The following is a 27506-nucleotide window of genomic DNA, read 5'->3' on the forward strand; positions in this document are numbered from 1 at the left end:
GATCAATTTGCGTGACTTCTTTAACTTGGCATTTTGCAGTCTGTTGAACTTGAGAGTCTGGCGGTGTATTTTGACTCTGATAGCAGTTCTTGGATTGTGGATAAACCCTGGGAGGATTTACTTCCATCAGAGTGGAGTCAGGTGCCTCCCAATTTTGTTTGTGCGCAAATAAATACCCTGGGTTTGAGAGAATAAATTGGCATGGAGACAATTACCTTTGTCAATTTCTGTTTGAAAAAACATGTGGTAGAGTGTGAATAGACGCAGTGCTGTAATGAGGTTTTGTTGGGATCTTTTATTCTTCTGTTGCTTGCATCCAGCAACCTAACAAATATTTATTGGTTTGTAAACTACATTTTCAGGTTTTTGAGTTTCAGGAGCAGGATGGTTCCAGATCTGCTTCGAAAAAGCATGCCTACATTTTACAGCCTGTATCTGGCAAAGCAAAATATACAAAGATACAACTTACTGAGGCAAAGAAAACAGGACAAGCATTGCAAAATACTGCAGTGGATTTGGATGATGTTACTCTGTCGTTGTCGAAGGTTTGTACTCCTGTCTTTTCTCTTTCAGTTTTGTCAAAAGCACTGTGAAAAGTAATACCTTTTCCCTCAACCAGGATGGCTACAGGGACATGTTAAAGTTGGCTGATAATTTCTCTACATTCAATCAACGGCTGAGATATGCTCATCTCCGACCATCTTCACCATTAAAATCGGATCCACGAGCTTGGTGGAAGTATGCATACAAGGTGGTGACTCAGGAAATGAAGAAAGCAAGGTATATATACAACAACAAAACCTTTTAGTCCCAAGCAAGTTGAGGTAGGCTACAGTTAAAAACCGAACAAAACCCACAAGTCAAGGTTTGAGCACATGGATAACTGTTTTTCATGCACTCCTATTCAAGGCTAAGTATTTGGGTATATCTCATCCTTTCAAGTCTCCTTTTATTACCTCTTTCCATATCAACTTCGGTCTTCCTCTTCCCCCCTTCTCATTGCTATCGCGCCTTAGAATCCTACTATGCACTGGCACCTCTAGAGGTCTGCGTTGGACATATCCAAACCATTTCAACTATTAGAGTGTGTTTTCCTGTGTTGGGCCTAGGCCTTGTATACAACCCATTAGGGGTGCTAATATATGTATCCCTCATCTGCTGGTTAATGTATTCTTCATTTTCTCTTCCAATATGGTATCAGAAGGCTTCCTCTTCCCCAACCCTAGCCATCGTCGGTCCTCACCCCACATCTTCTCGGCCATTGTTAGCCATGGCTGACCATCCACTACCGCGCTCCTCGGCGCGAGCTTCCCTCCTCTTTCCTCCTATTCTCGGCCATTGTTAGCCATGGCCGACCATCCACTACCGCGCTCCTCGGCGCGAGCTTCCCTCCTCTTTCCTCCTATTCTCGGCCCGTTGTCACTTGGCCAGCCGTCGGGCCTTGGGTGGCTGCTTAAGTCCTCGTTTTCTTTGATGGCGGCTCGGCCAACCCTGGTTTGGGTTCATCGGGCGCTGGGTCGTGCATCGCTGCCTTTGCCCCCTCCCTTTTTGGTGCGGTCGCACCTGCCCCGTCGCTTCCTGGCACTGACACCATCGGGCCAGCTCCTTCTGGAGCTTCACAATCATGGTTCTCAAGGCGGTAAGGCGAGACAAGACGTTGGACCACCGCCTAGATGCCTAGGCGACGCCTAAGGCGAGTAAGGCGACACCTTATCAACCTGAGAATCAGCAAAACAACCCCATGTAGGAGGAAGAAAAAGAAAAAAGGAAAAGAGAAAAGGAGAAGGAAGGGGTAGGAGGCCTAGCCCACCAGTCAACCCATATAGTCCTTCCTCTGGCAACCCTAGGTTACCTCTCTCCCCCACCATTCAGCTGCTGCTGCCCTCGATTTTGCCACCGCCACCTCAGATTCGCCACCGTCGATGACGATTCGGACGTTGCCGCCAACGATTCGGATGTCGCCGCCCTCGATTCAGCCTCCGCCGCTCCCGATTCGGCGCTGCCGCCCCGAAACGGTGCCGCCCCTTCCCCTTCCCCTCTGCCCTATGCCCTCTTGCTGATTCTTACCTTGGCGACGAGGATGCCTTGGATCTTTCGGGCGCCTGGACGCCTAGTTGTTGCCTTTAAAACACTGTTCACAGTCCCGTCTCCAGGAGCACCCTCATCTACTGCAACAATGTTAGCGCGATTTACCTCTCCATCAACCCTTGTCCAGCACTAGCGGACAAAACATGTCGAGATCAACCTCCACTTCGTCGCGAACGTGTCGTCATTGGTGATGTTCGAGTCCTTCATGTTTCGAGGACATCTCAGTTCGTCGACATCTTCACCAAGGGCCCCTCTTATGTCGTTCTCGGAGTTTCGCTCCATTCCCATTTCTCAACATCTATCGTCGCTAGAATTTCAAATGCGGGGAGGGGTTTAGAGTGTTTTCGTGTGTTGGGCCTAGGCCTTGTATACATCCTATATGTATCCCTTGTTTGCTGATTAATGGATTATTCGATATCAACTGGTGTTAGGACAAGCTTTTCTTCGATTGGTGCTAGCCCTAGTCTATCACATATATCATCATTCTGGATTCGAGCCCTTCTTGTATGGCCACAAATCCAATGCAACATACACATTTTCGCAACACTTATCTGCTGAACATGTCATCTTTTTGTAGGCCAACATTCCACACCATACAACATAGCAGGTCTAATCACCGTCCAATAAAACTTGCCTTTTAGCTTTTATACTAACCTCTTGTCATATAGGACGCCAGATGCTTGACACCACTTCATCCACCCTGCTTTGATTCTATGGCTAACATCTTCATCAATATCCCGTCTCTTTGTAGCATTGATCCTAAACACGTAAAGATGTTATTCCTAGGCACTACTTGACCTTCCAAACTAATATCTCCTTCGTCATGTGTAGTGCCGAATCACATCTTATGTATTTTGTTTTAGTTCTACTGTGTCTAAAACCGAGTCTCCTGCCACAATTATAGTTTTCTATTTACTCCTGCTCGATTTTCATCAACTAGTACTACACCACTCCACAAAAAACATACACCAAGGGATATCCTCTTGCGTGTCTCTTGTTACCTTATCCATTTTTTTTTCTTGAATACGCAGGAGATCTGCGTATTTTTGTATTAAGAAGAGAAAAGGGGTGAAACCCCAAAACACGAACAACAGACTTACAGACACACACCACCAAATACACCACTCTTAAAACAACTCCTCTAGATGGAAAGAAGATAGAGCTTTAGCGCCAGCCAAACGCCAGCACAACATCTCTTCCCTCGCAGCCGAGAGCGCGATCACAACACTCGGGCTACAGCCATCAAACACACCTATTTCTATGCTTCCAAATGGACCACGCACCCAAAATGACCAGCGAGTTGAAACCCTTCGACAAAGGCTTGCCCACCATCTCAGCACTCTTCTCCCACCAAGAGTCAAAACAACTATCCCCTGTAGAAGGACAGAGCACCTGGAAGTCCCCCGACCGAAGGAGGAGAAACCAAAACTGCTTTGCAAAACTGCACTCGACCAGCAAATGATTAATTGTCTCATCGGCCTGGTCACAGAGCGGACAGCAGACGGGGTGGTCCAGCCCCCTCAAAGCCAACCTGTCAGCTGTCCAGCATCTATTATGCTCCACGAGCCACAGAAAAAATTTGCATTTACCCGGAGCCCAAGACTTTCAAATCCGCTCAGCCGGGCCAAAATCAACCGCTCCAAGGAGAACTTTGTAGGCAGAACTAGAAGAGTAGTCCCCAGAAGCATTGAATTTCCAAATATGCCTATCTGGAATACCAGGCTGAAGAACAAGACCCTCCAGCAGGTCACAAAGGCCTAGAACTTGCGCAAGTGCCCTAACTGAAAGCGCACCCCTTATGTCAGCCACCCAATTTAGATCTGTCAGAGCATCTTTAACCAGCCTTTTGGAAGCAATACGCCTAGGAACATGCTCAAGAACCTCAGGTGCCACCTCTCCGATGCATCTACCATTCAGTCACCGATCCTTCCAAAAAAGGATATCATTTCCATCACCCAACTCAGACACAACTGCAATATTGATCAAAGCCTGCACCGATCCACAAGCCTGAACAGGGAGGACCGCCCAAGGCTTAGAGTGGTCGGTTCTCTGGAGCCAGGGCCACCTAGCCCGAAGAGCCACGCTCAACAGCCGCAGATCAGTGATCCCAAGCCCACCCAAGTCCTTAGGCCTAGTAACCTTGCCCCACGCCACCAAACAGTGACCCCCATTGACTTGTTTTCTTCCTTTCCAAAGGAAGCCCCTTCTTATCTTGTCAATAGCTTTAACAGTCCAGCTAGGGAGGTCCAAAGCCATGGCAGCATAGATCATTTTCGCTGTGAGAACCGACTGAACATACACAACACGACCCGCCTTTGTCATAAGGTCGGCCTTCCAACCCGGAAGCACATTAGCCGCTTTGTCCACCAATGCCTGCAACTGAACCTTTGAAAGCTTTCCCAAAGACAGAGGTAAACCAAGATACTGACAAGGGAAATCCGACAAGGGACATGGGAGACAATCTCGGACCCGCACCAAATCATCCTCGGTACAACGAATGGGGAACACACTACTTTTCTGGACATTAGTCTTGAGCCCCGAAGCTTCCCCAAAAAGTCGAAGGATCTCTAGGATTATATTTATGTCTGAAGCCACAGGCCTAAGGAAAACCACAGCGTCATCCGCATAAAGAGAAAGCCTGTGATGCAAAGCTCCAGACGATAGACGCTGGAGCAACCCTTCATCGGAAGCCTTTTGAATGAGCAGATTTAGAGCATCCATGACCAAAATAAACAACATAGGAGAGAGTGGATCGCCTTGCCTTAGACCCCTTTGGTGCGCAATGATCTCCCCAGGAACACCATTCAGCAAGATTCTAGTGGAGGAGGTAGCCAACAACCCACTAACAACATCACACCAAATCTGTCCGAACCCCATCTTCCTCAAAACCTCAATGAGAAACGGCCATGAAACCGAGTCAAAGCCTTGGAAATATCCAGCTTGAAGAGGATACGAGCCTGCCTTTGTTGGTGGAGAAACCTAGCAGTGCGTTGGACCAACATGAAATTGTCAAGAATGAATCTTTTTTTGATAAAAGCTGTCTGATTGGGTGAAACCATTGCATTCAAATGCACAGCCAGCCTATTTGCCATCAACTTTGTTACCAGCTTGGCGAAGCTATGTATGAGGCTGATCGGACGAAAATTCTTCACAAGGGCTGCACCATCAATCTTCGGCAATAGGGTAATGAACGCAGAATTAAGCAGCCCAAGATTTCTAAAATTGCAATTCCAAACACATGAGATCGCCGCCATCACATCAAGCCTGATAACAGACCAACAAGATTTATAGAATCGACCCGTGAAACCATCCGGCCCCGGGGCTTTATCAGACGGGGTTGATTTAACCTTGTCCCAAACTTCATCCTCCGAGAAATGCACATTCAAGCCTTCAAGATCAAAAGATTGCAACCCTAGCTCATCAAGGTCAATAGAGACATCTCTCTAAATAGCAGTACCAAGCAAACCATCATAGAAGTCGAAAAGGGCTACTGCCTTGTCATCATGAGAAGTCCAGACCTCGCCCTCGGTGGAATTTAGAGAAGCAATAAAATTCCTCTTTTTCCTGCATCTCGCCTGGGCATGAAAGAGTGATGTATTGGCGTCTCCATCTTTCAACCAAGTAACACGAGACCGAAGCCGCACCACTGATCTAGACCAAGAGGAAAGCGCAAGAATGCGCTTCTTCAAAGCACACTAGAACCAGTCTTCAGCAGGTGACAGAACCCGAAGCTCCTGAGCCATCTCAAACATGTGAAGGAGTTCCCAAGCCATCTCAAGCTGAAGCTTCAAACAACCCACTTTTTTTGCACTCCAACTCTGCAAAGCCCTAGACGTAGCCTGCAACTTCCTGGAGAGAGTGACCAGAGGACAGGGACCTGGCGCCACCGAGCTCCAAGCCTGATCAACAGTGTCATGAAAACCTTCCAACTTAACCCAGAAAGCCTGGAAGAAAAAACGCCCTTTTGCTCTATTGACATCCTGCAAACCTAGCAGAAGAGGGCAATGGTCTGAATCTTGAGAAGCTGTACTCTGAAGCAAACAACCCGGAAAGAGAGCCTCCCAATCCGCAGAACAGAACATCCTATCCAGACGAACCAAGGTGGGGTTGCTCTGACCATTTGACCAAGTGTATTTGCGACCAGTCAAGGGAATTTCAAGAAGAGCCAAATCATCCTTCCATCTTCTGAATCTCCCCATCATATTTCGATCAAGGTTGGAATTGTTTTTATCCTCGTTGCTTAGGATCATGTTGAAATCACCGATCACTAGCCACAGACCCAGGCAGTGAGTTCTAACAGTCGTGAGCTCATGCAGGAATTCAATTTTTTCAGCAATACCTTGGGGAGCATACACACAAGACAGCCACCAGGATGTGCCATCAGCCAGCCGAAAATTCACCGAAACACAGTGACCATCAATCCTCGACCCAAGAGAAGTTACATGACTCCTCCAAGCAACCAGAATACCTCCACTTGCGCCATTCGAGGGAGAGAAAACGAAATTGCCAAAGTCTGAACCCAAACAACGACAAACCAGCCATCTGGTAACATCCGACATTTTAGTTTCTTGAATACAGATCACATCCGCTTTGACGCTGTCCACTAAACATCGAACCACATCTTGCCGGGCCGAACTATTAAGGCCCCGCACATTCCAGCAAAGTATTTTTGAAGGATCTATTGAGAAAACAAAAAACCACGACCAAAAAGGACCAAGGCTTAGACCACCGCCGAAGAAGGCTCCCCCAACAAATTCTCAGGGATGGACATGTTGAGAAGCAGCGCCAAGGCGTTGAGCTGCAGATCCGAGGGCCGCTTAACAAAAACCTTAGCATAATCATCGAGAACACTTGGAGACAGCACATCGTCATGATCAGCCTGCAGAAGACCCAGCTCCTTCACAATCCGCAACCTGCCCTTCTGAACACGCTGAGGGACTGGCAGCTTCTCCACTCCAGCCCCGGCAAGACGCCTGCTGCGGCGAGGGAAGGTGCAGCCAGCCCGGGGCCTGGAACGATGCTGCCGCTTCTGAGGAACACCAAGAATGGACTCAACAGACTTAGACATTCTTTCAATGAAACCCGCCTGCGCAGGCGAGAGCACTCGGGAAGCATCCGTTCCTCGCCTTCTACGGATGTAGGTAATTGGCGGACGGGTCCAAACCCTCATGCCTGGAGGCAACACATCCATGGGCGACCTCATCCCGCCCAATTTCGCCGGAGGCGCAGCTGGCAACAAATGAGGATCCCCAGACCCGTCATCGGGCAAGGGGACACTGGAGCCGAGCCTCAGCGACTCCCCCACGGCCGGCGAAGATACGAAGTCCCCACCTCCAGCAGCATGGGAGGGCGAGAGGGGACCATCCAAATCAGGGATCCGGCCGGTGTCCGCCGCAACAGAAGAAGAAGCACCGACAGACGGCGGAGGGACAACGACACCCCCAAAAGCAGTGAGCAGGTCGCCAGAGCCCAAGACGCCCCCCCGAAGGTGAAACAACGTCCGGCCCACCAACATCCAAAGGCCGAATCCCGACTGCAGCCACCACCTCAGGCAACAGAACGTCTCCTCGAAAGAAACCAACACCATCAATGTTGCCCAGCCCATGCTCCTCCTGTCCAACACGAGCGGTCGCAGGAAACGAGCCGCCACCACCATGCACACCGCCATGCAAAGGCCCCTGGCTGGAGTCCACGTGTCGTCCAAGCGTAGGAATGTGGCCAAGCCGCTCATGCACGGGCCTCCGGCCGGACTGAGGCCCCACTGAAGCTGAAGCGCCAAGCCTCTCCAGCACACCCCGAAGCAGCCTGCGCCGGCGAGAACCTGCCTCCCGGGCACCATCATCAGACGTTGGGGACGAAGGCAATGAAGGCGAAACAGTAGCATCCGCCTGGGGAACACTAGATACAGAGGCCGTCACCGGATAGGACAGCAAGCGTCTCACCGCCGGAGGGCCTCCCGAACTCATCACCCGCTCCGGGATGAGGAGCTCAAACGAGACCGAAATGAGCTGCGGCCGGCGGCACCATCCGAATACCTTGAACGAAGAAAAGTTGAGTCGATTGACTGAGTCGGGATGAAGTTCCACCTCAGAGCAGAAATCTCGCATCAGATTTTGCGCCGTAGCCAGCTCCCACGCGTGCACAGGAATTCCTCCGAACTCAACCATGACCAAAGAGGGGAACGAAACCACCTCGGCGTGAGCCAGCCTAGACCATCGAATAAACTTGAACGAACCAGAGGGAGAATTGAACACCGAACCATTGTTGTACACCTCATTTGCTGCGTGCTCAGAGTCCAGAACCAAGACAAAATCTTCTGGGGAAGAACGGTGCACTGAGAAGGAGCCTTCATTCAGACCAAACCCAGCCGCAACCTCTGCTGCGAAAACTTCCAAAGTCACCTGAGGCCGCGAACCGGTGACCACGACGAACAAGGCACAACGCTGCAATCTGAACTCCTCTCTGTCAAGCGCAACCGATCGCTCCAGAACGCAACCACGAGGGGCGGACGCATCATCTTCAACCTGGGACAGAAGGGGGGCTTGATCCTCGGCGGGCATCGAGGCTTGAAGATCCTGAACAGATGGCTCAGGAACCAACAGGGATGGGTTAGACCTTCTTCCCCTCGTGCGGTGGCGTCGCCTCTTCGCGCCTCCCTGCGCCTGAACCGGCGCCCTGGCACCCTCGACCATCCCGCCACGTGAGGGGACCTCCCTCCAAATCTTAACAGAACGAGGCTTGGCATCGACCAGCAACTGCCCGAGACGATCCCAAACCGACGTAGAATTCCTGCAGAGAGGCGCCCGGTCGAGGCGAGCAGGGCACGAGGCAGCGCGGTGTCCCAAGGACCTGCAGGCGAAGCAGCGCACCGGGCACCTACACTCAGCCGCCTTGTGAGAGATAGCCATGCAGTTGAAACACCTTCCCCGGAGATCCTGAGGGATCGATCGACGGGGAGGCAGAGGCCCGCGAAGATGTCGCCGAGGACGAACCTCGACCCATCCCTCAGCGTCAGGGGAGGGCCTCGGCGCTCTCCTGGGAGAGAGAGGGCGAGCAACCACCTTGATCACCGGGCAGTGAGGTTCCCACCGAGGCACCGGCCTAACAACACGCGGGGGCGGGAGCAGGGCTACCTCCTTGATCGATCGTCGCACGGGAGGACCAGCGACCTCACTAGAGACGTCCGCTGGAACCGTCTCCAGAGAGACCGGACTCGCCTCCGCCCACCGCTGCACCTTGGACCGGCCAGCCGGTACGAAGGGACGAGCCAGAGAAGACAAGGAAGAGGGGGAACCCGGCTCCACGGGGGAAGGGGAGGTGGTCGCCGGACCCGGAGTGGGCGCCGGCGAGAGGCTGGTGGGAAGGGAGGGGAGGGGGTGGGCGCCAGGGCAGAGGGGGAGGGAGGGGGAGGCGGAGAGCCGAGGAGCCATCCGTCGTCACCACCGACTATTTGGTTCGGTATTTCTAGTGGCCTTCGTTACCTTATCCATCATCAAGGCAAAAAGGTAAAGGGCTCAAAGGTGATCCCTGATATAGTCCTGTTCTAATTGGAAGGTCATGTGTTCCCATCACTTTTCGAACACTATCACAACATTGTTGTACATGTCCTTGATGAGTCCAATGTAGTTCGTTGGAATTTTATGTTCGTCCAAAGCTCACCACATAACATTCCTTGATATTTTGTTATAATCCTTCTCCAAGTCAATGAAAACTACGTGTAGATCTTTCTTTTGTTCCTTATACTGCTCCATCACTTGTCTTATTAAGAAAATTGTTAGAATACTGTTAGGGTTGTATTAGTGTTTACCTGTATTTTCCTTGTTTACCCCTACTATAATGGGCTTTGTCCCACCTAACTCCTCTATTTAATACACTCCCAACCCAGGATTAGGGTTACGATTTTCACTCATTCCAACAAAAATAGCTTCCATGGTTGACCTTCCAGGCATGAAACCAATTTGATTTAAAGAGATACTTGTTATTCCATTCAGTCTGTTGGAATATAAGTGATTTGCCCACGTCCTCCTATCAGCTTAAGCTTTTGGGTTCAACTGGTTGATGCATGCAACTTAATATGGTATAAAAGCCAGGGTCTCAAGTTCGAATCTTGGTTAACACAATTAAATAAAATATTGTTGCTCACTGCTATTCCATGTCTAAGATATATGGGAGCCTCGACATGAGGGAGAGTGTTGGAGTATAATGGGGTGTTTGGTTTGAAGAATCAATCTATTGTAGATGAGGTGGTGCATCATAAGTTTATTCCACAAATTTGGTGGAATGAACCCATTCCTCATCTTAGTACTAACTATTAGCCTATGAGGAATGAAATGGTGATGGATCAACTCATTCCATTCCACAAACCAAACAAGAAAGTGAGGAGTGAGAAGATGATGGACTAACTCATTCCTCAAACCAAACACCCTATAAGTGAATTGTCCACTTCATATCAGTTTAAGCTTTTGGGTTGAACTTATTGAAGTATGCAACTTAATACTGACTATGCTCAATAACTATATCCCATTGCTTCATAGTATCGTTCACCAACTTAATTTCTCGGTAATTAGTACAGCTTTGAATATCTCCCTTATTCTTGTAGATTGATACCAATATACTTCTTCACTCGTTAGGCATCTTGTTCGACTGAAAGATATGGTTGAACAACTTGGTTAGGCATACTGTAGCTATATCCCCAAGGCATCTCCATACTTCAATTGGGATACCATCAAAATGATATGTGCATTATTTACTGGCACGAAAAGGTGCTCAGTTTTTTTTGATTTCATTATCCTCTTGCATAGTTTGGGCTACCTATACTATACATAAAGACTGGATGAATGTTTGTTACGTTTTCTTTAGCCTATAATAAATCCAATGTACATCCCAATATTTGTTCTACTGATGCTGTGGGATATTTGCTTGTCTTCTTTAATTTTCCTCAAATACACAGGAGAGCTATGTATCTTTGTATTATAGAGAAAAAAGCCCGTAAACAATACCAACTCATGCCAGGACACGATTACCCGAAAAACAATATTACTGACCAAACAGCAAGGAAAAACTCAACTGAAAGCTTCTACCCTATATACAATGTTACACATGATCTCAAAACCTCAGAATTCGGGAAGTGAAGAATAAAAAACATGCACTGCCATTAATTTTCTTTATAGTGCTGTACCATTTGTTAGTAGTGTTTAATTAAGAAAAAGGAAATCAGTTGAGCAGTAAGATGGTACTCAAACATTTGTAGGCGACTGATTTGAGGCTTTATTCTTGTACTTTTCTCTTTAATGTGTGTTCAAGTAGTATCACTGATATTTTGACAGTTTTTCCTTGAATTTTAGTATCATCAAATATGTCCTGACTTAATGTGCCTTTATGTCAATACAATCTTTGTTGATTCTTTCATGGTGATGTATCAGCGGGAGGCTATCTTGGGAGCAATTATTGAGAAATGCAAGACTTCGGAAGACATATGTATCTTTATATGCATCCCTCTTAAAATCTGACATGAGTCGACTGGTTGTTGATGACCATGAGGAGATTAAGAGGCTGGACCGTGAACTTGATATGGAGGTTATTCTACAGTGGAGGTGATGTGCTTCTGTTTTTTGTCCTCAGTAAATCTCCATGGGGATTAGCCTGCAAATATTAAGTCAAAAGGCTCGTAGCAGCGTCCCATGATGATCCGTACTAGATATTCTTAAAACTTAAAAAGAATTTGATGTAGAGTTTGGGGAGGTTGCCAACGTTTTGCCTTCACAAGTTCGTACAGGGTGACTCTAGGTCCACAAAAGAAGTTCAACTTATTGCACTTTCCCCCCCACTTGCTCAGCTTCTGTTTTCCCATGAAAGACAGTGAATGTGCGCTAGTGAAATTGGTTCAGCCTTTGAAATTACTATAACTTCTCTGCACCCCTCCCCCACCTTCAGCCATTAACATTTACTCTGCACATCGATATTGGCTCAGCCTTTGACATCCCTGTCACTGCTCTGCACCCCTCCTTTCTTTCCTGACAAACAACAGTGCATACTTATTTCTTGTAAACTGCATGTTCACCATGTATCCAGTGAGTCTACACTCTTGTCCCTTCTCACGTCTACACTCTGTCTCCTCTCACAACTATTTCCACTTTATGAAATCTTATTTTGCATGCAGCTGTTAAAGAAGATATCTAATTCTTGAATAGGTCATCCTTGGTTTTTTTCCTTGAATATGCAGGAGATCTGCATATCATTGCATTATCTTTGCTTTTGAGCTTTTATTTTTGGAGTTCAACATGTATATCAGTATTAACATTGTATAGTTAATCCCTTGATCAGTGCATGTTTTTGATCCTTCACTTCCCAAATGCACATTGAACAAACTGTTATGTGTCTCATCTTCATCGGTGATTCATGTCAGAATAAGTGGCAAATGGACAAACATCCATGCGGCAAAAAAAAAAAAAAGAAAAAGAAAACTCGACCTGCGGGGGGGTAAGACAGCCCCCGAGTATTGTATTAAGAAGAAGACCTTCTCACATAGGTCGAAAAAACCCCTGAACCCCTGCCCCACCCTGCCACCCATACACAGTGGCATCGAAGCCTATGTGAGAACGACTGCGACCGGGGCTGAGCCTTAGACCCGTGCTTTGGCGTGGGACATACGAGGGGATTTTTTTAACCACAGCCTGAAATTCGCTCCCACGGGGAGTGGAACCCAGGACCTGAGGAGTGCTACTCAGACCACCTAACCAACTCGGCAGAACTGATCCAAAATTCATCCATGCAGCAGTTTGAATGAATTTTGCATGTAATTTGAGATTCGTGTGCATTCACCCTATCATTTATGCGAATGATGAGTGCAGTTTTATTTGATACATACAATCTTCCTATTTTGTGTAGGATGTTAGCTCACAAGTTTGTAGAACAGTCGGTGGAAACATACCAGTATGCTCAACAAAATAAGAAGTCCTGGTGGTCATTTGGATGGTTGATTCCTGGCCTATAAAACCCTATTGTTTCTATGTCGTTAAATATGCAGCAACTAATTTGTCTTTATGTAGGACTGGCTCTTCAAAGGATGAGGAAGATTCAAAGAGTTTTACTGATGAAGATTGGGAAAGACTAAATCGGATTATTGGGTACAAAGAAACCAACGAGTATGTCACTGATCAACAGGATATGAAACTGATGCAATTTGATTTTGAAATACGTATGAAACATAATGCATCAAAGCTTACCATTGATGATTCGGAGTGCCTTGCTGATCTCTCATGCCAAGATTTCTGCTGCAACTTGAAAATGTATCCGGAGGCAAAAATATTTGATCTGAAGCTGGGTTCCTACAGGCTTTTATCTCCATATGGCCTGCTTGCTGAGGTTTCTGTCTGTTCAATTTGTCTTTTACACTTGGTAACTATTGTAGTCACTCAAACGATTCTGTGTTCCGTATGTTTTAGAGTGCAAGTGTCATCGATTCTTTTGTTGGCCTCTTCTCCTACAAACCTTTTGATGAGCAACTGGACTGGAGTTTGACAGCTAAAGCTTCGCCTTGTTATATAACTGTAAGATATCCTCATTGTACCTTAGTTTGCATGCATTTGCTCTACTATTTCACGATTTGAATTTCTGTTCTTATAGTATTTAAAGGATTCAGTTGATCAAATTGTTGGCTTCTTCAAGAGTAGCCCTACCATTAGCCAGAACCTGGCACTAGAGACTGCTGCTGCTGTACAGGTAACTATGAGTAAAATTGATTTGAAGCAAGACTGTTTCATGTGATCAGATGATTGATTGATCATTCTGTGTTTCTGTGTGAAGATGACACTAGATGAAGTGAAACGGACTGCTCAACAGCAAATGACTCGGGTGCTAAAAGATCAGTCCAGGTTAGTGCATTTTTTCTCCATTTTCATATTCTGGAAAAATATTGTCATGTGGTTTTCCCACCGTTTTCATATACTGAAGAAATATTTTGATGTGGACAGATTGGTACTAAAAAAATCCAAGAAGCCCTAGCTTTCATGATACAACCTGTGCATTATTACCTTCCTTCCACTGATAAATTTTTTATATTCGTAAAAAACGAAAAAGGCAACCACAGTTTAGCTAACTTAAACTCGCCCATAGCCCAGAGCTGCAGAGTGCATCCAAATTCTAACGGGACAACACTTAAAGTCTAAAGTAGAAGAAGACATCATGATTCAGTTAGACAGGTTGATGTACCAGAGGAAGAATCTCCTTCCAAACAACAGTTCTTTGGGATGGTGTCCAAAAAAATTGGTAGCTTACTTCCTGCTCCAAAAGCTACGAAGAGGAGAAAACTTGCCATCCCTTCACAGGAACTCCGCCGTAGTCGACGGGCTGGTCTGGGCGCTGAGCACAATCCCGCAGATCCCCAGTGCCAAGATAATGGTGATGAAGGCTATTCATAATACTTCAGACACGAATCAGCTCAACCGCGAGGATCTGGAGACTTATGCCAAGCTTTTCTGCCATCCTCTTTCCTATTCACAGATTCAGGCCCTTGCAGCACTTTTCGGCTGGGCAGTCCCAGATGACTTGGGCGGAGCGGCCACCATGGTCTGCTAATTTGGTGGATGTGGGTTGTCCTCTAAGTGTTTGCTAATGGAACCTTCAACATTCTGTTCTGGAATGTCCGCGGCTTAAACTCCATCGCGAGACAAGATTCTGTAAGAAGTCTAGTAGAGTCGGTCCGTGCAGACATAATTTGTTTATAAGAAACCAAGTTGCAAAGCTGCAGTCGTCGCCTTGTTCTCTCGTTATTATGTCCTGACTTCGACAACAATTTCGTGGCTCTTCATTCTGTTGGTGCTAGTGGTGGTGTACTGCTGGCCTGGAGGTCTAAATTGGGAGCTATTGTCGACTCCCGGGTTGATGTCTTCAGTGTTTCTGTCAAATTCTGTCCAATTATTGGTGATGAGTGGTGGTTGACCTGTGTGTACGGGCCTCAGGGTAACGATAGGAAGCTCATGTTCCTGCAAGAACTGCGTCTTATTAGAGCTAATTGCGCTGACCTTGGATTGTTGGTGGAGACTTCAACTTGATTTATAGAGATGAAGACAAAAATAATCCTAATCTCAACCGAATCATGATGGGAAGATTCAGGAAATGTATTCATGATTTAGAAATGAAAGACATCGATCTGCATGGAAGGAAGTTCACCTTGGCAGGGGCACATGATGTGTTGGTACGACTAGACAGAGTTTTCTGTTCCTTGGAGTGGGAGCAGAAATTCCTAGATTTCCTACTCCAATGTTCTGCTTCAGAGGGCTCTGATCATTGTCCTCTCCTTGGATTGAAGGATAATCGTCGGGCAAGAGGAGATTTCACTTTGAGTCTTTTTGGACAAAATTTGAGGGCTTTCAAGATGCAGTTTCTAATGCTTGGAACTCTGTCCAGAATAATGCTTGCCCCCTTAAATCCCTCTCCCTCAAGTTCAAGGCTACAACCAGGGGGCTACAACGATGGAGTGACAGAAAAGCGGGCAACTTCAGGTTGCAGCTTGAGTTAGCTAGAGAAGTGATGTTGCAGCTAGAATCGACAAGGGATGGTAGACTTCTTACTGATATCGAATGCTGGCTGCTACAGCGATTGAAGAAACATTGACCGTTTCTTGCTTCCCTGCTCAGGACGGTGGCTAGGACCAGATCTCGGCTGTCTTGGCTCAAGGACGGCGATGCCAACACCAAGTTATTTCATGCTTGCTCAAGATTTCGCAAGAGGAAGAACTTTATTGCTTCAATAAGGGATGGAGACCAGCTGATCACCTCCCATGATGGGAAAGCTGAGGTTTTCTGGGATTTTTATATGAATCTAAATGGAAGTGAAGTGCAGAGAAACCAAACTATCAACCTTGATGCCTTAGGATTGCAGCAACATGACCTTCAGGCTCTTGAGCTTTTAATTACCGAGGAGGAGATCTTGAACACTATTAAGGAGCTCCCCTCGGACAAGGCTCTTGGCCCCGATGGGTTCACCGGGCAATTTTATAAATGTTGTTGGCCTATTATAAAAGATGACATTCTGGCAGCTGTTTCAACTGTTTGGGGGAGAGACTTCAGGATTTCAGATTTCTTAACACAACCTTCATTAATCATTACGCTGCTGCCAAAACATAACGATGCTATTGCTGCCAAGGATTTCAGACCCATTAGTTTGATCCACAGTTTCACCAAGTTGGTGACTAAGGTTCTTGCAAATAGGTTGAGGTGCCATATGGAGGGGCTGGTCTCTAAAGCTCAAAGCGCCTTCATCAAAGGTCGCTTCATACAAGACAATTTTATGCTTGTCCAGCAGACGACAAGATTTCTTCATGCTAAAAATCTGCCCAGAATTCTCTTGAAGCTGGACATTTCCAAGGCCTTCGACTCGGTCTCTTGGCCTTTCCTTCTCAAAGTTCTGGAAAAATTAGGCTTTGGTCCCGTGTGGAGGGATGTGATCAGTGGTTTTTTTATGACCTCTTCCACCTAGATCCTACTCAATGGGGTGCCTGGGAGGTTCATTTCTCATAGAAGGGGCTTGTGGCAAGGTGACCCCCTTTTTTTTCTCGAAAGCGCAGGGGAACTGCGCCTTAAATATATTAAGAAGAGGAAAAAAGGTTGATAGCAGACCAAAGGTTACAACATTGAACTCCTTACGGAGGCTAGTACCGCACATAAGTGAAAGAGTCCAAGGAAGCCGGACTCAAAAAACTACTAAAATAGAGACTGGAGGGTTCAGCCATTAGGCAAAGAAGCTGCCAAGAAAGAGAGACCTTTGGCCCCAGCTAATTCCCAAAGTCTTGTCTCGTCGTCAGCCCGCCGAAGGATAGAGGGGAGACTGGGAGTCTGTCCATCAAACACGCATTTGTTACGGTGATTCTAGATCATCCAGGCCCCCAAAGAGATCAGAGAACTCAGACCTTTCTTGACCATTCCCTGAACTGTTTCAGAAGCTATCTCCCACCATTCCAGGAAGGATGTCAGGCCCGGCTGGGGAGCCAAGTTATCCAACCCGAACTTTCTGAGCAGATTATACCAGAAAATCCTTGCAAACACACATGAGACCAGCAGGTGATTAATAGATTCAGGTTCTTGATCACACAATGGACAACTGCTAGGATGATTGAGCCCCCTTTTTGCTAATCTGTCAGCAGTCCAGCACCTGTTATGGGCCACCAGCCAGAGGAAGAAACAACATTTTGATGGAGCCCAAGTTTTCCATACCCTCTTATAGTGTCCAAATGCGCAGGATCCCAGGAAGAGACCCTTGTAAGCTGCTTTCGCCGAATACTTTCCATCTGGGGCTACACTAAAGATGTGTCTGTCTTCAATGAGAGGGTGCAGCTCAAAACCAGAGAGACAGTCCCAGAGCTTTAAGTAATCTGCCAGAACTCCAACAGTAAGACCACCTCTAATATCATAAATCCATCTGCTGTTTAACAAGGCCTCATGAACCGTTCTACTTTTTGCTATCTTCTTTGGGATTATAGAAAATAGGCTAGGGGCAATGATCGAGATGCTTTTACCCTGCAACCAGTTATCGGACCAGAAGAGGGTACTATGTCCATTTCCTACCTCCGAGACAAGGACTTTACTGAAGAACTCTCTGGCTTTACTTGGAACCTGAATAGGTAGCCCTGTCCAAGGTATTCTAGAGTCGATTTTTTGTAGCCACAGCCATCGCATCCGGAGGGCCCATCCAAGTTCCGGTAGACTAGAGATACCCAGACCTCCAAGCTGAAGTGGACGACACACCTTGCCCCAAGCCACCAAACAGTGCCCCCCTTTAGCTTCCTTTCTTCCTCTCCAAAGAAAGCCCTTTCTTATTTTATCTATAGCATCAACGGCCCAGTGGGGTATATCAATTTCCATTGCCAGATACACAGTCATATCTGTGAGTACATGTTGCACTAGGATTCTCCTGCCTGCTCTGGTCATCAAATCAACTTTCCAATTAGGAAGTTGGTCAGCAAATCTATCAACATACGACTGGAAATGTTGCTTGGACAGCTTGTGCAAGGATAGAGGAAGTCCCAAGTATTTGCAAGGAAGAGCTGCGATCTCACACGGTAGCAGACTTTGGACTTCCAAGAGAGTTTCCTCTGAGCACTGTATGGGGTAGACATTGGATTTTTGCACATTATTCTTTAGACCAGAGGCACTGCCAAAGAGCTGCAAGATATCCAGAGTGTTGGAGATTTCATCAACCGTAGGGTGTAAGAAGAGGGCTACATCATCTGCGTAAATGGAGACTCTGTGTAGCTGTCTTCTTGCTGCTAGCTGTTGTAATAAACCTGCCTCTTCTGCCTTTAGAAAGAGGTATCCAAGGACATCCATGACCAATATGAATAACATCGGTGAAAGGGGATCCCCTTGTCTAAGCCCTCTTCTATGCTGAATTTATTGTCCAGGAAATCCATTGAGCATGACTTGTGTGGTGGATGAAGCAAGGAGACCACAAACCATGTCCCTCCAGATCTGTCCAAACCCAAACTGCTGCATGACTTCAATTAAAAAGGGCCAGGAGACTGAGTCAAAGGCTTTGGTGATGTCAAGTTTGAGGAGCAGCCGAGATAATCTTTGTTGATGAAACAGTCTTGATGTCTGTTGTACTAACATGAAGTTGTCCTGGATGAATCACCCCTTAATAAATGCACTTTGATTCGGGGAAACCAATTCATTCAGTCTTGGTGCCAGTCGGTTCGCGAGGATTTTTGTAATCAGTTTTGCAATGCTGTGGACGAGGCTAATTGGCCTGAAGTCCTTAACTTGCTCAGCTACTTTTTATAATTGTTATGGATGTCCTCACTGTGCTTTTTGTCAAGGCTGAGGAGCATGGGTTGCTGCAGCCCATTCTAATTCCTTTCAGCACCGGATCTCGCTCTATGCAGACGACATGGCTCTCTTCCTAAAACCAGAGCCCAGGGACCTAAACACTGCTGTGAGGAGGATCTGTTCGGGGAAGCTTCAGGGTTGAGAACTAATATAGCGAAGAGCAGTATTGTACCCATCCGTTGCACACATGCTGATTTGAATTTGGTACAACAGCTCCTTCCCTGCAGATTTGAAACTTTTCCAATTAAATACTTGGGTCTCCCTCTCTCCCTAAAGAAGTTATCTAAAGCTCAGCTTCAACCTCTTATTTACAAGGTGGCTGATCTCTTATCGGCTTGGAAAGCTGACTTGATGACCCGTGCTGGCAGAGCTACCTAGGTGCAATTAGTGCTCACTGCTACTGTTATTTATCAAATGATGGCTCTGGATTTGCCTAAGTGGGCTATTAAAGCCATTGATAAAATCCGCCGCGGGTTCTTGTGGAGAGGGCGTAAAGAGGCTAATGGTGGCCATTGTATGGTGGCCTGGGGCAAGGTAACACGCCCCAAAGAGTTGGGGGGACTTGGTATCTCTGATCTTCAATGCTTAAATAGGGCCCTTCGTGTAAAATGGATTTGGCTCCAAAAAACTGATTCTTCCAAACCTTGGACTGATTTGCTATTCCAATCAAACCGGTTCTTGGATAGCTTGTGCTCTTTGGCAATGGCCTCCATAGTGGGTGATGGGCAGTCCACTCTTTTTTGGCATGACAGATGGCTCTTGGGTCAGAGGATTGCAGACTTGGCCCCTCATGTTTTTAGTTTGGTTCCTAAAAGGCTGGTGAAGCGAAGGACAGTGGCGGATGCTCTGTGTAGCTCTTCATGGATTGGGGATTTAAGGGGAGTGGTAACATGGGAGGTCATTGCTGACTTCATTTTGCTGGCAAATGTTGTGGCTAACATTGATCTCCAACCGGGAGTTCTAGATAAACATTATTGGAGGTTCTCTTCCAATGGTATCTATTCGGCCAAATCTGCTTATGAGATAATGTTCTGCGGTTCTACCTCCCTGGCGGGCTTTGAAATAGTGTGGAGCACCTGGGCGCCGCCTAAGTGTCAGTTTTTCCTCTGGTTGGTCCTACATAATAAATGTTGGACGGCTGACCGGCTCGCTAAGAGGGGTCTTCCCCATCCTAGTTCTTGCCCCTTATGTGACCAGGAAGGAGAGTCTATTCATCACTTGCTTGTTTCCTGTGTCCTCGCGAGGCAATTTTGGTATCTTCTCCAACGTGTCGGCCTGTCCGCCCTTTCCCCCGAAATGGAAGATATCAATTTTGAAGCTTGGTGGAGTAGATCGGCTGAGGTTATTCATAAGGACCTCAGAGATGGCTTTAACTCCTTGGTAATCCTGGGGGCTTGGACTATTTGGAGACACCGCAATGATTGTGTTTTCAATGGTGCTCAGCCTTCTATAGCTAGATTGCTTACCTCAGCCAGTGATGAGTTCAATATGTGGTGTTTTGCGGGGGCCAAAGGCTTGACCCGTCTTTCGGACCTAGCTTTTGTGTTCAACCCCGGCTAGGAGGCGGTTTTTTGTTGTTTGTGTGTGTGTGTGGGTGAGTGGTGTTGTTTCTTCTAATGAAATGATACACATCTCTCCTTCGTGTTCGAGAAAAAAATACAGTCTATGCAGAATATATAACTGCAATATGAGGAGTAAACATGTTTTTGTGGGGAAAACAGCAAGGGAGACCCTTGCTGTGGTATATATTTATAAATATATTATATATATGAACACAAAAAAAAACACAGTACAAACTTAAAAAATCATGGAGAGAAGAGAGGCTACCTAAAGGACTGAACAAGGGAGCAGAAAACATCCTTCTTAGAAGAGTTCATTCTATGAGCTTGAAGAAAAGCCTCAGCAAGGAACGATCTTTTCCAAGACGAGAGCGACGGCATTTTTGCTTCAAAGATGAGTTTGTTGCGTAGCTTCCAGGTCGCCCAAGCCCCAATGATCATTAGGTCCATGAAGAAAGGGTGTTGAGTCTGGCGACACGCTCTCTTTAGCATGCCATTGAAATCACAACGAAGCTGCCACTGAATTCCAATCTGAGCCAAACAGTTTTTAGTGAATGGACAAGCAAAAAATAGGTGATTTGTTGTCTCCTCCCTTTCCGTATCACAAAGAACACAAGCATAGTCATTGTTCTCAAGCTGACAGTTTTTTGTTCTTGGAATGTTGCGTGTCAGCGTGTGTGAAGCCTATCCATAAGGAATTAAGGAGTAACCAGACAAAAACTCTTATCTTATTTTTTTTTCTCGAACGCGCAGGAGAACTGCGCCCCATTATATATTAAGCAGATAAAGAAAGGTCTAAAGAAGACCCTCCTTACGGAGGCCAGAATCAGGCATACAAAAATAGATCCATTAGGGGATCAAAAACAGACTACTCGATCCTCCCTAAGGCTCTACCAAGGGCGCAGCCAAATGAACGAACTGCCCATCTTCTTCTTTCCTCATCAGCAGCTCTGTGGCTTAAAGATATACTTGGATTGCAGCCATCAAAACACATTTATTCCGATGATTCCATAAAGTCCAAGCTCCCAAAATGATGAGAGTCAAGGCCCTTTTTTGTAAGACCATAGACTGCTCCCCCTGCCACTTCCCACCAACCCAGGAAGGAGTTTGCAGCCGGCTGTGGTGCAAGAGAATGAAGACCAAATTTCCTGAATAAAAGATACCAGAATTCTCTAGAGAAGGAACATTTCACAAGAAGGTGGTCCAAACTAAGTGTTCTGGTGGTTGCATGTTAATATGCTACTAGCATTTTAATCTCAAAAGAAATTTGAAAAATGGGATTGTGGATTCCCCTGAAATAAGGATTATTGTCACTTTGTGTATTCCATGAAATTTATGCTGAATTGCTGATGCTGTTGTTTTATATTTCAGTTACTTAGATGTCTACACCATTGCTTCTATGCTAAATCTACACTAAAGAATCAGTGATATTTTCTTTTGTCAGCCCCTTCTTTAACGCCAACTAATGCTTAACATAACCCCTATTAGGTTTTCACTGAACATGGATATTGCTGCTCCAAAAATTACCGTTCCTACCAAGTTCCGACCAGATGATGTACATGAGACTAAGCTTTTGCTTGACCTTGGAAATTTAGTTCTTCGGACAGAGGTTGTGTCTTCTATTTGCATGTAAAGTTTTTATGCCTTAAGTGTTTGATTTGTATGCTACTAACGTCACTTGTTGCTTCAGGAAATATGGGATGCCTATACTTCAGAAGAGCAGGATATATATCTAAACTTTAATTTGGTGCTTAGTGATGTCTCTGCATTTCTGGTGGATGGTGATTACCATTGGAATGAAACATCTGATGAAAAGAACTTGTTGCCAGTAATTGACAAATGTGGGATTGCTTTGAAACTTCAGCAGGTAAACAATACTCAATCCACACCTTTTTTTTGGGCTGTCTATTAAATGTAATCATCATGACAGGGTTGCTGTTCCGTTTTTGGACAGATCCAGTTAGAAAGTCCTCTATATCCTTCCACAAGAATGGCGATACGGGTGCCTTCCCTAGGATTTCATTTCTCTCCTGCACGCTATCATCGTTTAATGGAAATTTTAAAATTTTTTCAAGATGGTGCTAGTGATAATAGCAATTCAGATCATGAACACTTGTGGGATCATGCTGACTTTGAAGGATGGTCATCTCTTCTCACATGGAAGGTTTACATTTTTTAAGTTTGTCATGAATGTTCAATCATTTTGGAATTATGTTCTTACTCTAAATTATTTTCGTGACCTGCTGTTAGGGTGTTGGAAACCGGGAAGCTGTTTGGCAACACAGATATTTGCGTCTAGTGGGTCCATTTCTCTATGTATTTGAAAATTTAATGTCTACAACGTACAAGCAATGGTTCAGGTTATGCACTTTCCTATAGTTCTGAATCCTAACTTACTGGAAAGTTTGAGAGCTTATAGCATCATGTTCTGCACCTAGAATAGATCGCTTGGCATGTGTTCAAAGATCTGGCTCCACTGTAGCTTTTGCTGGGGTAGGGACACTAGGTGTGGTCGTGTGGAGTGCTTGAGGTCCAAGGAAGGCCCAGCAGAGGATAGAGCTGAGGGTGTGGAACATTCTTTCTGGATGGCCAGCCTACCATTTGAAACTTAAACCTTACTCCTGGGTGCCGTTGGAGCTGCACCACAGCGGAGTAAATTCATGTGACTATATGAATGGTTTATGTTTATTTTTTTTTGCATTTTTTTGTGCCGGGACACTTGTTTAAACACCTTTGTGTTGATTTGCAGTTTACGCGGGAAACAAGTTCACCAGGTACCTACTGAGCTTACAAATGGCGTGCATAACATCCTGGCGCTGCATGATTCCGGCCAAGTTAATCCCAAGGAACGGTCTAGTGACACTTCATAACATTCTTTTTCTACTTCAGTTCCCCTGGCATAATTGATTATCTGAATAAACTTTATTCTTTTACAGATTCTGGAAGACACTGGTGCTTTAATTTTGTTGTTTGATAATGATGAGGGACGAAAGATATGGCAGAACCGTTTACAGGGTGCTATATACCGTGCATCGGTACTCCTTGTTTTTATTTTAGTCAATTTTTCATATCTATCTTCTGTTTGCATCCATAGAATTATTAGCCTCCTTTCAGGGTTCTGCAATTTCTAGCTTTCCTGGAGTTGCTCTCCCATCAGAGGCCCACTCATTCAAAGGCAACTTTCTTGATGTTGCTGACACAGAGAAATTATTTGTTGCGGGCATTCTTGATGAATTAAAGATATGTTTTTCATGTGGCTATGAGGTATTTCTTTCTTGACTATTTTTTTTGTAACCTTGATTCAGTGTTTTTGATGCAACTCATGCTTCTGTAGAGTAACCACAAACTAAAAAAAATTCTACTAGCTAAGGAGAGCAGCCTGTTTGAATTTCGGGCAGTTGGTGGCCAGGTATCGATCTTTTTTTTGTTTGATTCTTGCTTCGTGAATCTTATTAATATATGTTTTTTTCCTTTTGGAATAAACAGGTTGAACTCTCAATGAAAGGTGGCAATTTACTGATAGGAACTATTTTGGGGTCACTAGAAATTGAAGACCAGTATTACTATCCAGGGAGTCCTGTGCCAAGGTTCTTGGCAAGGTCTTTTATTAATAGCATGCAAACTCAAGAACTCCCGTCTCTTAGCCGAAAGAACAGTGCAGGACCTAGAAACACCCCATTGATGAAAAATGACAGTGAGGAAAACTTTTTCGAAGCATCAGATGATTTTGATGAATTTGAAACACCTATGCATCAAAAGAGGACTATATCAGACTATTTTAGCACCCAGAAATTTTTGCCTACTAGCGTTCCTTCCCTACAGCCGCCAACATTTAAGCGCATTCCTGATTTGATACCAGATACTGAACTTCAAACTGGCAAATTCACATTGGAAGGTAGTGGCACTTTCAATAGTTTTGTGAAAGCTCAGATAGTGATTTATGATCAACATTCTCCCCAGTACAACAGCTTGGATAACAGGGTAAATATCTCCAAAATCCCATTACACTACATAATATGGTTATGGTTTCTGTATAGGTACAACTATTCCTCCTAGTTCCTTGGACATGTTTAGGTTTTCTGTATATATGTAGTTATTCCTAATAGCTCTTGATCATGTGTGTTATTTCATATTTTCTTTGTTTTACCAGGTAGTTGTAACTGTTGCCACTTTATCCTTCTTTTGCCATCGGCCAACTGTTATTGCAATCATGGAATTTATGAATGCCATCAACCTTGCAAACGGGTCTGATACTGATAAAGATAAAAGCACTTATCCTGCTACTGTAGAAGATAGTGCAATTGAGGAATCTAAGTCTGATCTGGAATCAGAGCCATCAATAAAACCCTTACTGGCTAAAGGTAAAAGCAGAATAGTTTTTCATCTTACATCCAGCATGGCAGAGGCACAGATATTACTGATGAATGAAAATGGTGACCGGCTTGCTACTTTATCACAAAATAATCTCTCGACTGATATAAAGGTAATGTGATCATCTCCAGTTTGTGTGATCTATTTTGGGTTGATTTGTTTAATGCCCACACGTGTATGACTATCTTTGGCATTACTGAAGGTGTTCACATCATCATTCAGCATAAAGGCTGCACTCGGAAACCTTAAAATAAGTGATGATAGCCTTCTTAGCAGCCACCCTTACTTTTGGGTTTGTGATATGCGAAATCCTGGAGGTCGTTCATTTGTGGAGGTATTCCATGCTGTTTGATTTAACTTGCTTAATGTAGGTCATAACTTATTATGCTTTACATTGTTGGTTTTAGAAAAGAAACCTTTTGTGAATCACTGAAGAATAATCAATTTCAAAACCATTGTGCAGATCGACTTTAGTTCATACAATGTTGGTGATGAAGACTATTGTGGTTATGACTATAGCCTTGTAGGGCAGCTTTCAGAAGTTAGAATTGTTTACCTCAACCGTTTTGTTCAAGAGGTATGGTGTTTCTAGCTTATTTAGTTTCTTAATCCTACAAATGATTTAATCTTTCTCCCTCCCTTCTCTTGGCGTGTGCAGATTATCAGTTATTTTATGGGACTTGTGCCAAAAAGTTCTGATGCCGTTGTAAAGCTGAAAGACAATAAGACTAACTCAGAGAAGTGGGTTAGCAAAACCGATATGGAAGGATCACCTGCTCTCAAATTGGATGTTTCATTCAGCAGGCCTATAATTGTTATGCCCCGTGAAACTAATAGTAATGAGTAAGGATCCTTTTGTGTATCTGAATATGGTTTGTTCATTTACTTGGATCATGTGTTTAAGACGATCACTTCACTTTGCAGCTTTTTGGAGCTTGATGTTCTATACATAACAGTCCAAAATGAATTCCAATGGATAGGTGGTGATAAGAATGAGATGAGCACTGTTCACTTAGACATTTTAACAGTTACAGTAAGTTAACTTTAACATCATGTTGTCTTTTTATTTGGGAAACCTGCTAGACATTTATTTATTATAAGAATAAACAGGGTTGAACTCGGATAGTGGGAAATAGTCTCCATTGTCTTACCATTATATGATCTTGTTCAAATGGTCTACATCTTGGGGCAAAAGTTGTCTCCATGTACCTTATTGTTAGAGTGGTCACACTAACCAGTTCAATCTAAAAGCTTAAGCTGTTAGGAAAAGGTAGACAGTCTACTTCTGCACTTCAACACCCCACACTCACGTCTCACATGTAGCTAGAGAGGGGTGCAAACATGGAAATAAAGGGGCGGAGGCACAATAAAGCCTTTACCAGGATTTGAACTCGAGATCTCTAGTTTTGATACCATGTTGAGAGTCTAGAAACCCTAACCCTAAATTAGGGTTGGGCTGTTGTATATATATCAGATAAGGTGATACATGGCTTGGGCCAAGGCCCATTACAATAGAGTGATTACAATAGCAACATAGTAATTTAACACCCCTCCTGTCAAAATTCTAGCCACGATAGATGTTGAGACTTGAGCTAAACTCCGATAATAACAAGGAGGGAAGACCCTTGGTGAAGATATCGACAAATTGTGAGCTCGTCGGGAGGAGATGGACGCAGACATCCTGACAGCAACACGCTCATGAACGAAGTAAAGGTCGATCTTGACATGCTTCTTGCGTTGATGCTGGACGGGGTTGTCGGAGAGGTAGACAACGCTGATGTTGTCGTAGTAGACCAGGATACTTGTGAGGAGGCTGTGAAGCTCCTGGTGCATCTTTTTCACCCAATCAAGCATGGCTCTCTTCTGGTTTGCTATCTTTGCCCCATTGTCGCGGCCTTCGACCTTGTCTCCGCTTCGGTTGGCCTTGCTGCGCTGCATTCTCTAGCTGGTGGATCTGATGCTGTTGCTACCGCTCTCCTGACTGCCTACTTCGCCCCTCCACCAACTGTCCTCCCCCATCTGACGTTGTTGCCGCCCAGTTCACTCTCACGACGGCTCTCCAGATGGCCAAGGTCGTCGTGGCTGCTACCCGGGAGCGTGAGCGCCTCGTTGCTCTAACCCGGGAGCATGAGCGCCTCGTTACTCTAACCTGGGAGCATGAGCACAGTGCTATTGATACCCTCGCTAAACAGCTTGCCGAGGCTGAGCATCACATGTTCGGCTCCTGTGGTCACCCCTCCTTTCGAGTACGAGGCCATCGTCATCACCAATCTCCACGCCCAGGCGGCGGGGTGTTTAGAACATTCGCATTCTAGTACCTGTCTCACTCGACCCGACTTCCTCCACCTACGCCCGCTGGTGCGACCTCGTCGTCCTCACTTTCCAGCACTACACCCTGGACGACCACGTCCTCACCGACACCACCTCCCTCACTATCCCTTTCTAGCGACAGATGGATAGTATGGTCCTCTCTTGGATCCTCGGGATCGTCACCGTTGAGCAGCAGGACATTGTTCGTGAGCGTGGTGGCACTGCTTGCCAGGCTTGGGTTGCCATCAAGTAGTTCCTTGGCAGTCGCAAGGCTCACGTTGTACACCTCGATGCTGCCTTTCGGACCTTCGTCCAGGGGGACTCTGTCACTGAGTACTACCGTCAGAGGAAGGGC

At 45.6% G+C, this 27506-nt stretch overlaps 1 protein-coding gene across 2 annotated transcripts in view; it reads left to right on the top strand.

Annotated features, from left to right (window-relative positions):
• The window catches only part of LOC103638912 (uncharacterized), an 86844-nt gene that overhangs the window by 3780 nt on the left and 55558 nt on the right, over positions 1-27506 (top strand). For both annotated transcript variants that reach the window (XM_008661701.3, XM_008661702.3), the window contains exons 7-29: positions 40-141; positions 363-545; positions 620-780; positions 11511-11681; positions 12976-13062; positions 13137-13452; positions 13533-13637; positions 13714-13809; positions 13894-13961; positions 21959-22079; positions 22161-22337; positions 22425-22634; positions 22721-22830; positions 23220-23316; positions 23407-23505; positions 23585-23734; positions 23805-23879; positions 23957-24451; positions 24621-24953; positions 25044-25175; positions 25305-25418; positions 25500-25684; positions 25766-25874. In XM_008661701.3, coding sequence (XP_008659923.1) covers positions 40-141; positions 363-545; positions 620-780; positions 11511-11681; positions 12976-13062; positions 13137-13452; positions 13533-13637; positions 13714-13809; positions 13894-13961; positions 21959-22079; positions 22161-22337; positions 22425-22634; positions 22721-22830; positions 23220-23316; positions 23407-23505; positions 23585-23734; positions 23805-23879; positions 23957-24451; positions 24621-24953; positions 25044-25175; positions 25305-25418; positions 25500-25684; positions 25766-25874 — 3696 coding nt within the window. The remainder of the gene's footprint in view (positions 1-39; positions 142-362; positions 546-619; positions 781-11510; positions 11682-12975; positions 13063-13136; positions 13453-13532; positions 13638-13713; positions 13810-13893; positions 13962-21958; positions 22080-22160; positions 22338-22424; positions 22635-22720; positions 22831-23219; positions 23317-23406; positions 23506-23584; positions 23735-23804; positions 23880-23956; positions 24452-24620; positions 24954-25043; positions 25176-25304; positions 25419-25499; positions 25685-25765; positions 25875-27506) is intronic.

This window comes from Zea mays, chromosome 9, assembly GCF_902167145.1.
Source record: "Zea mays cultivar B73 chromosome 9, Zm-B73-REFERENCE-NAM-5.0, whole genome shotgun sequence".
Lineage (NCBI taxonomy): Eukaryota > Viridiplantae > Streptophyta > Magnoliopsida > Poales > Poaceae > Zea > Zea mays.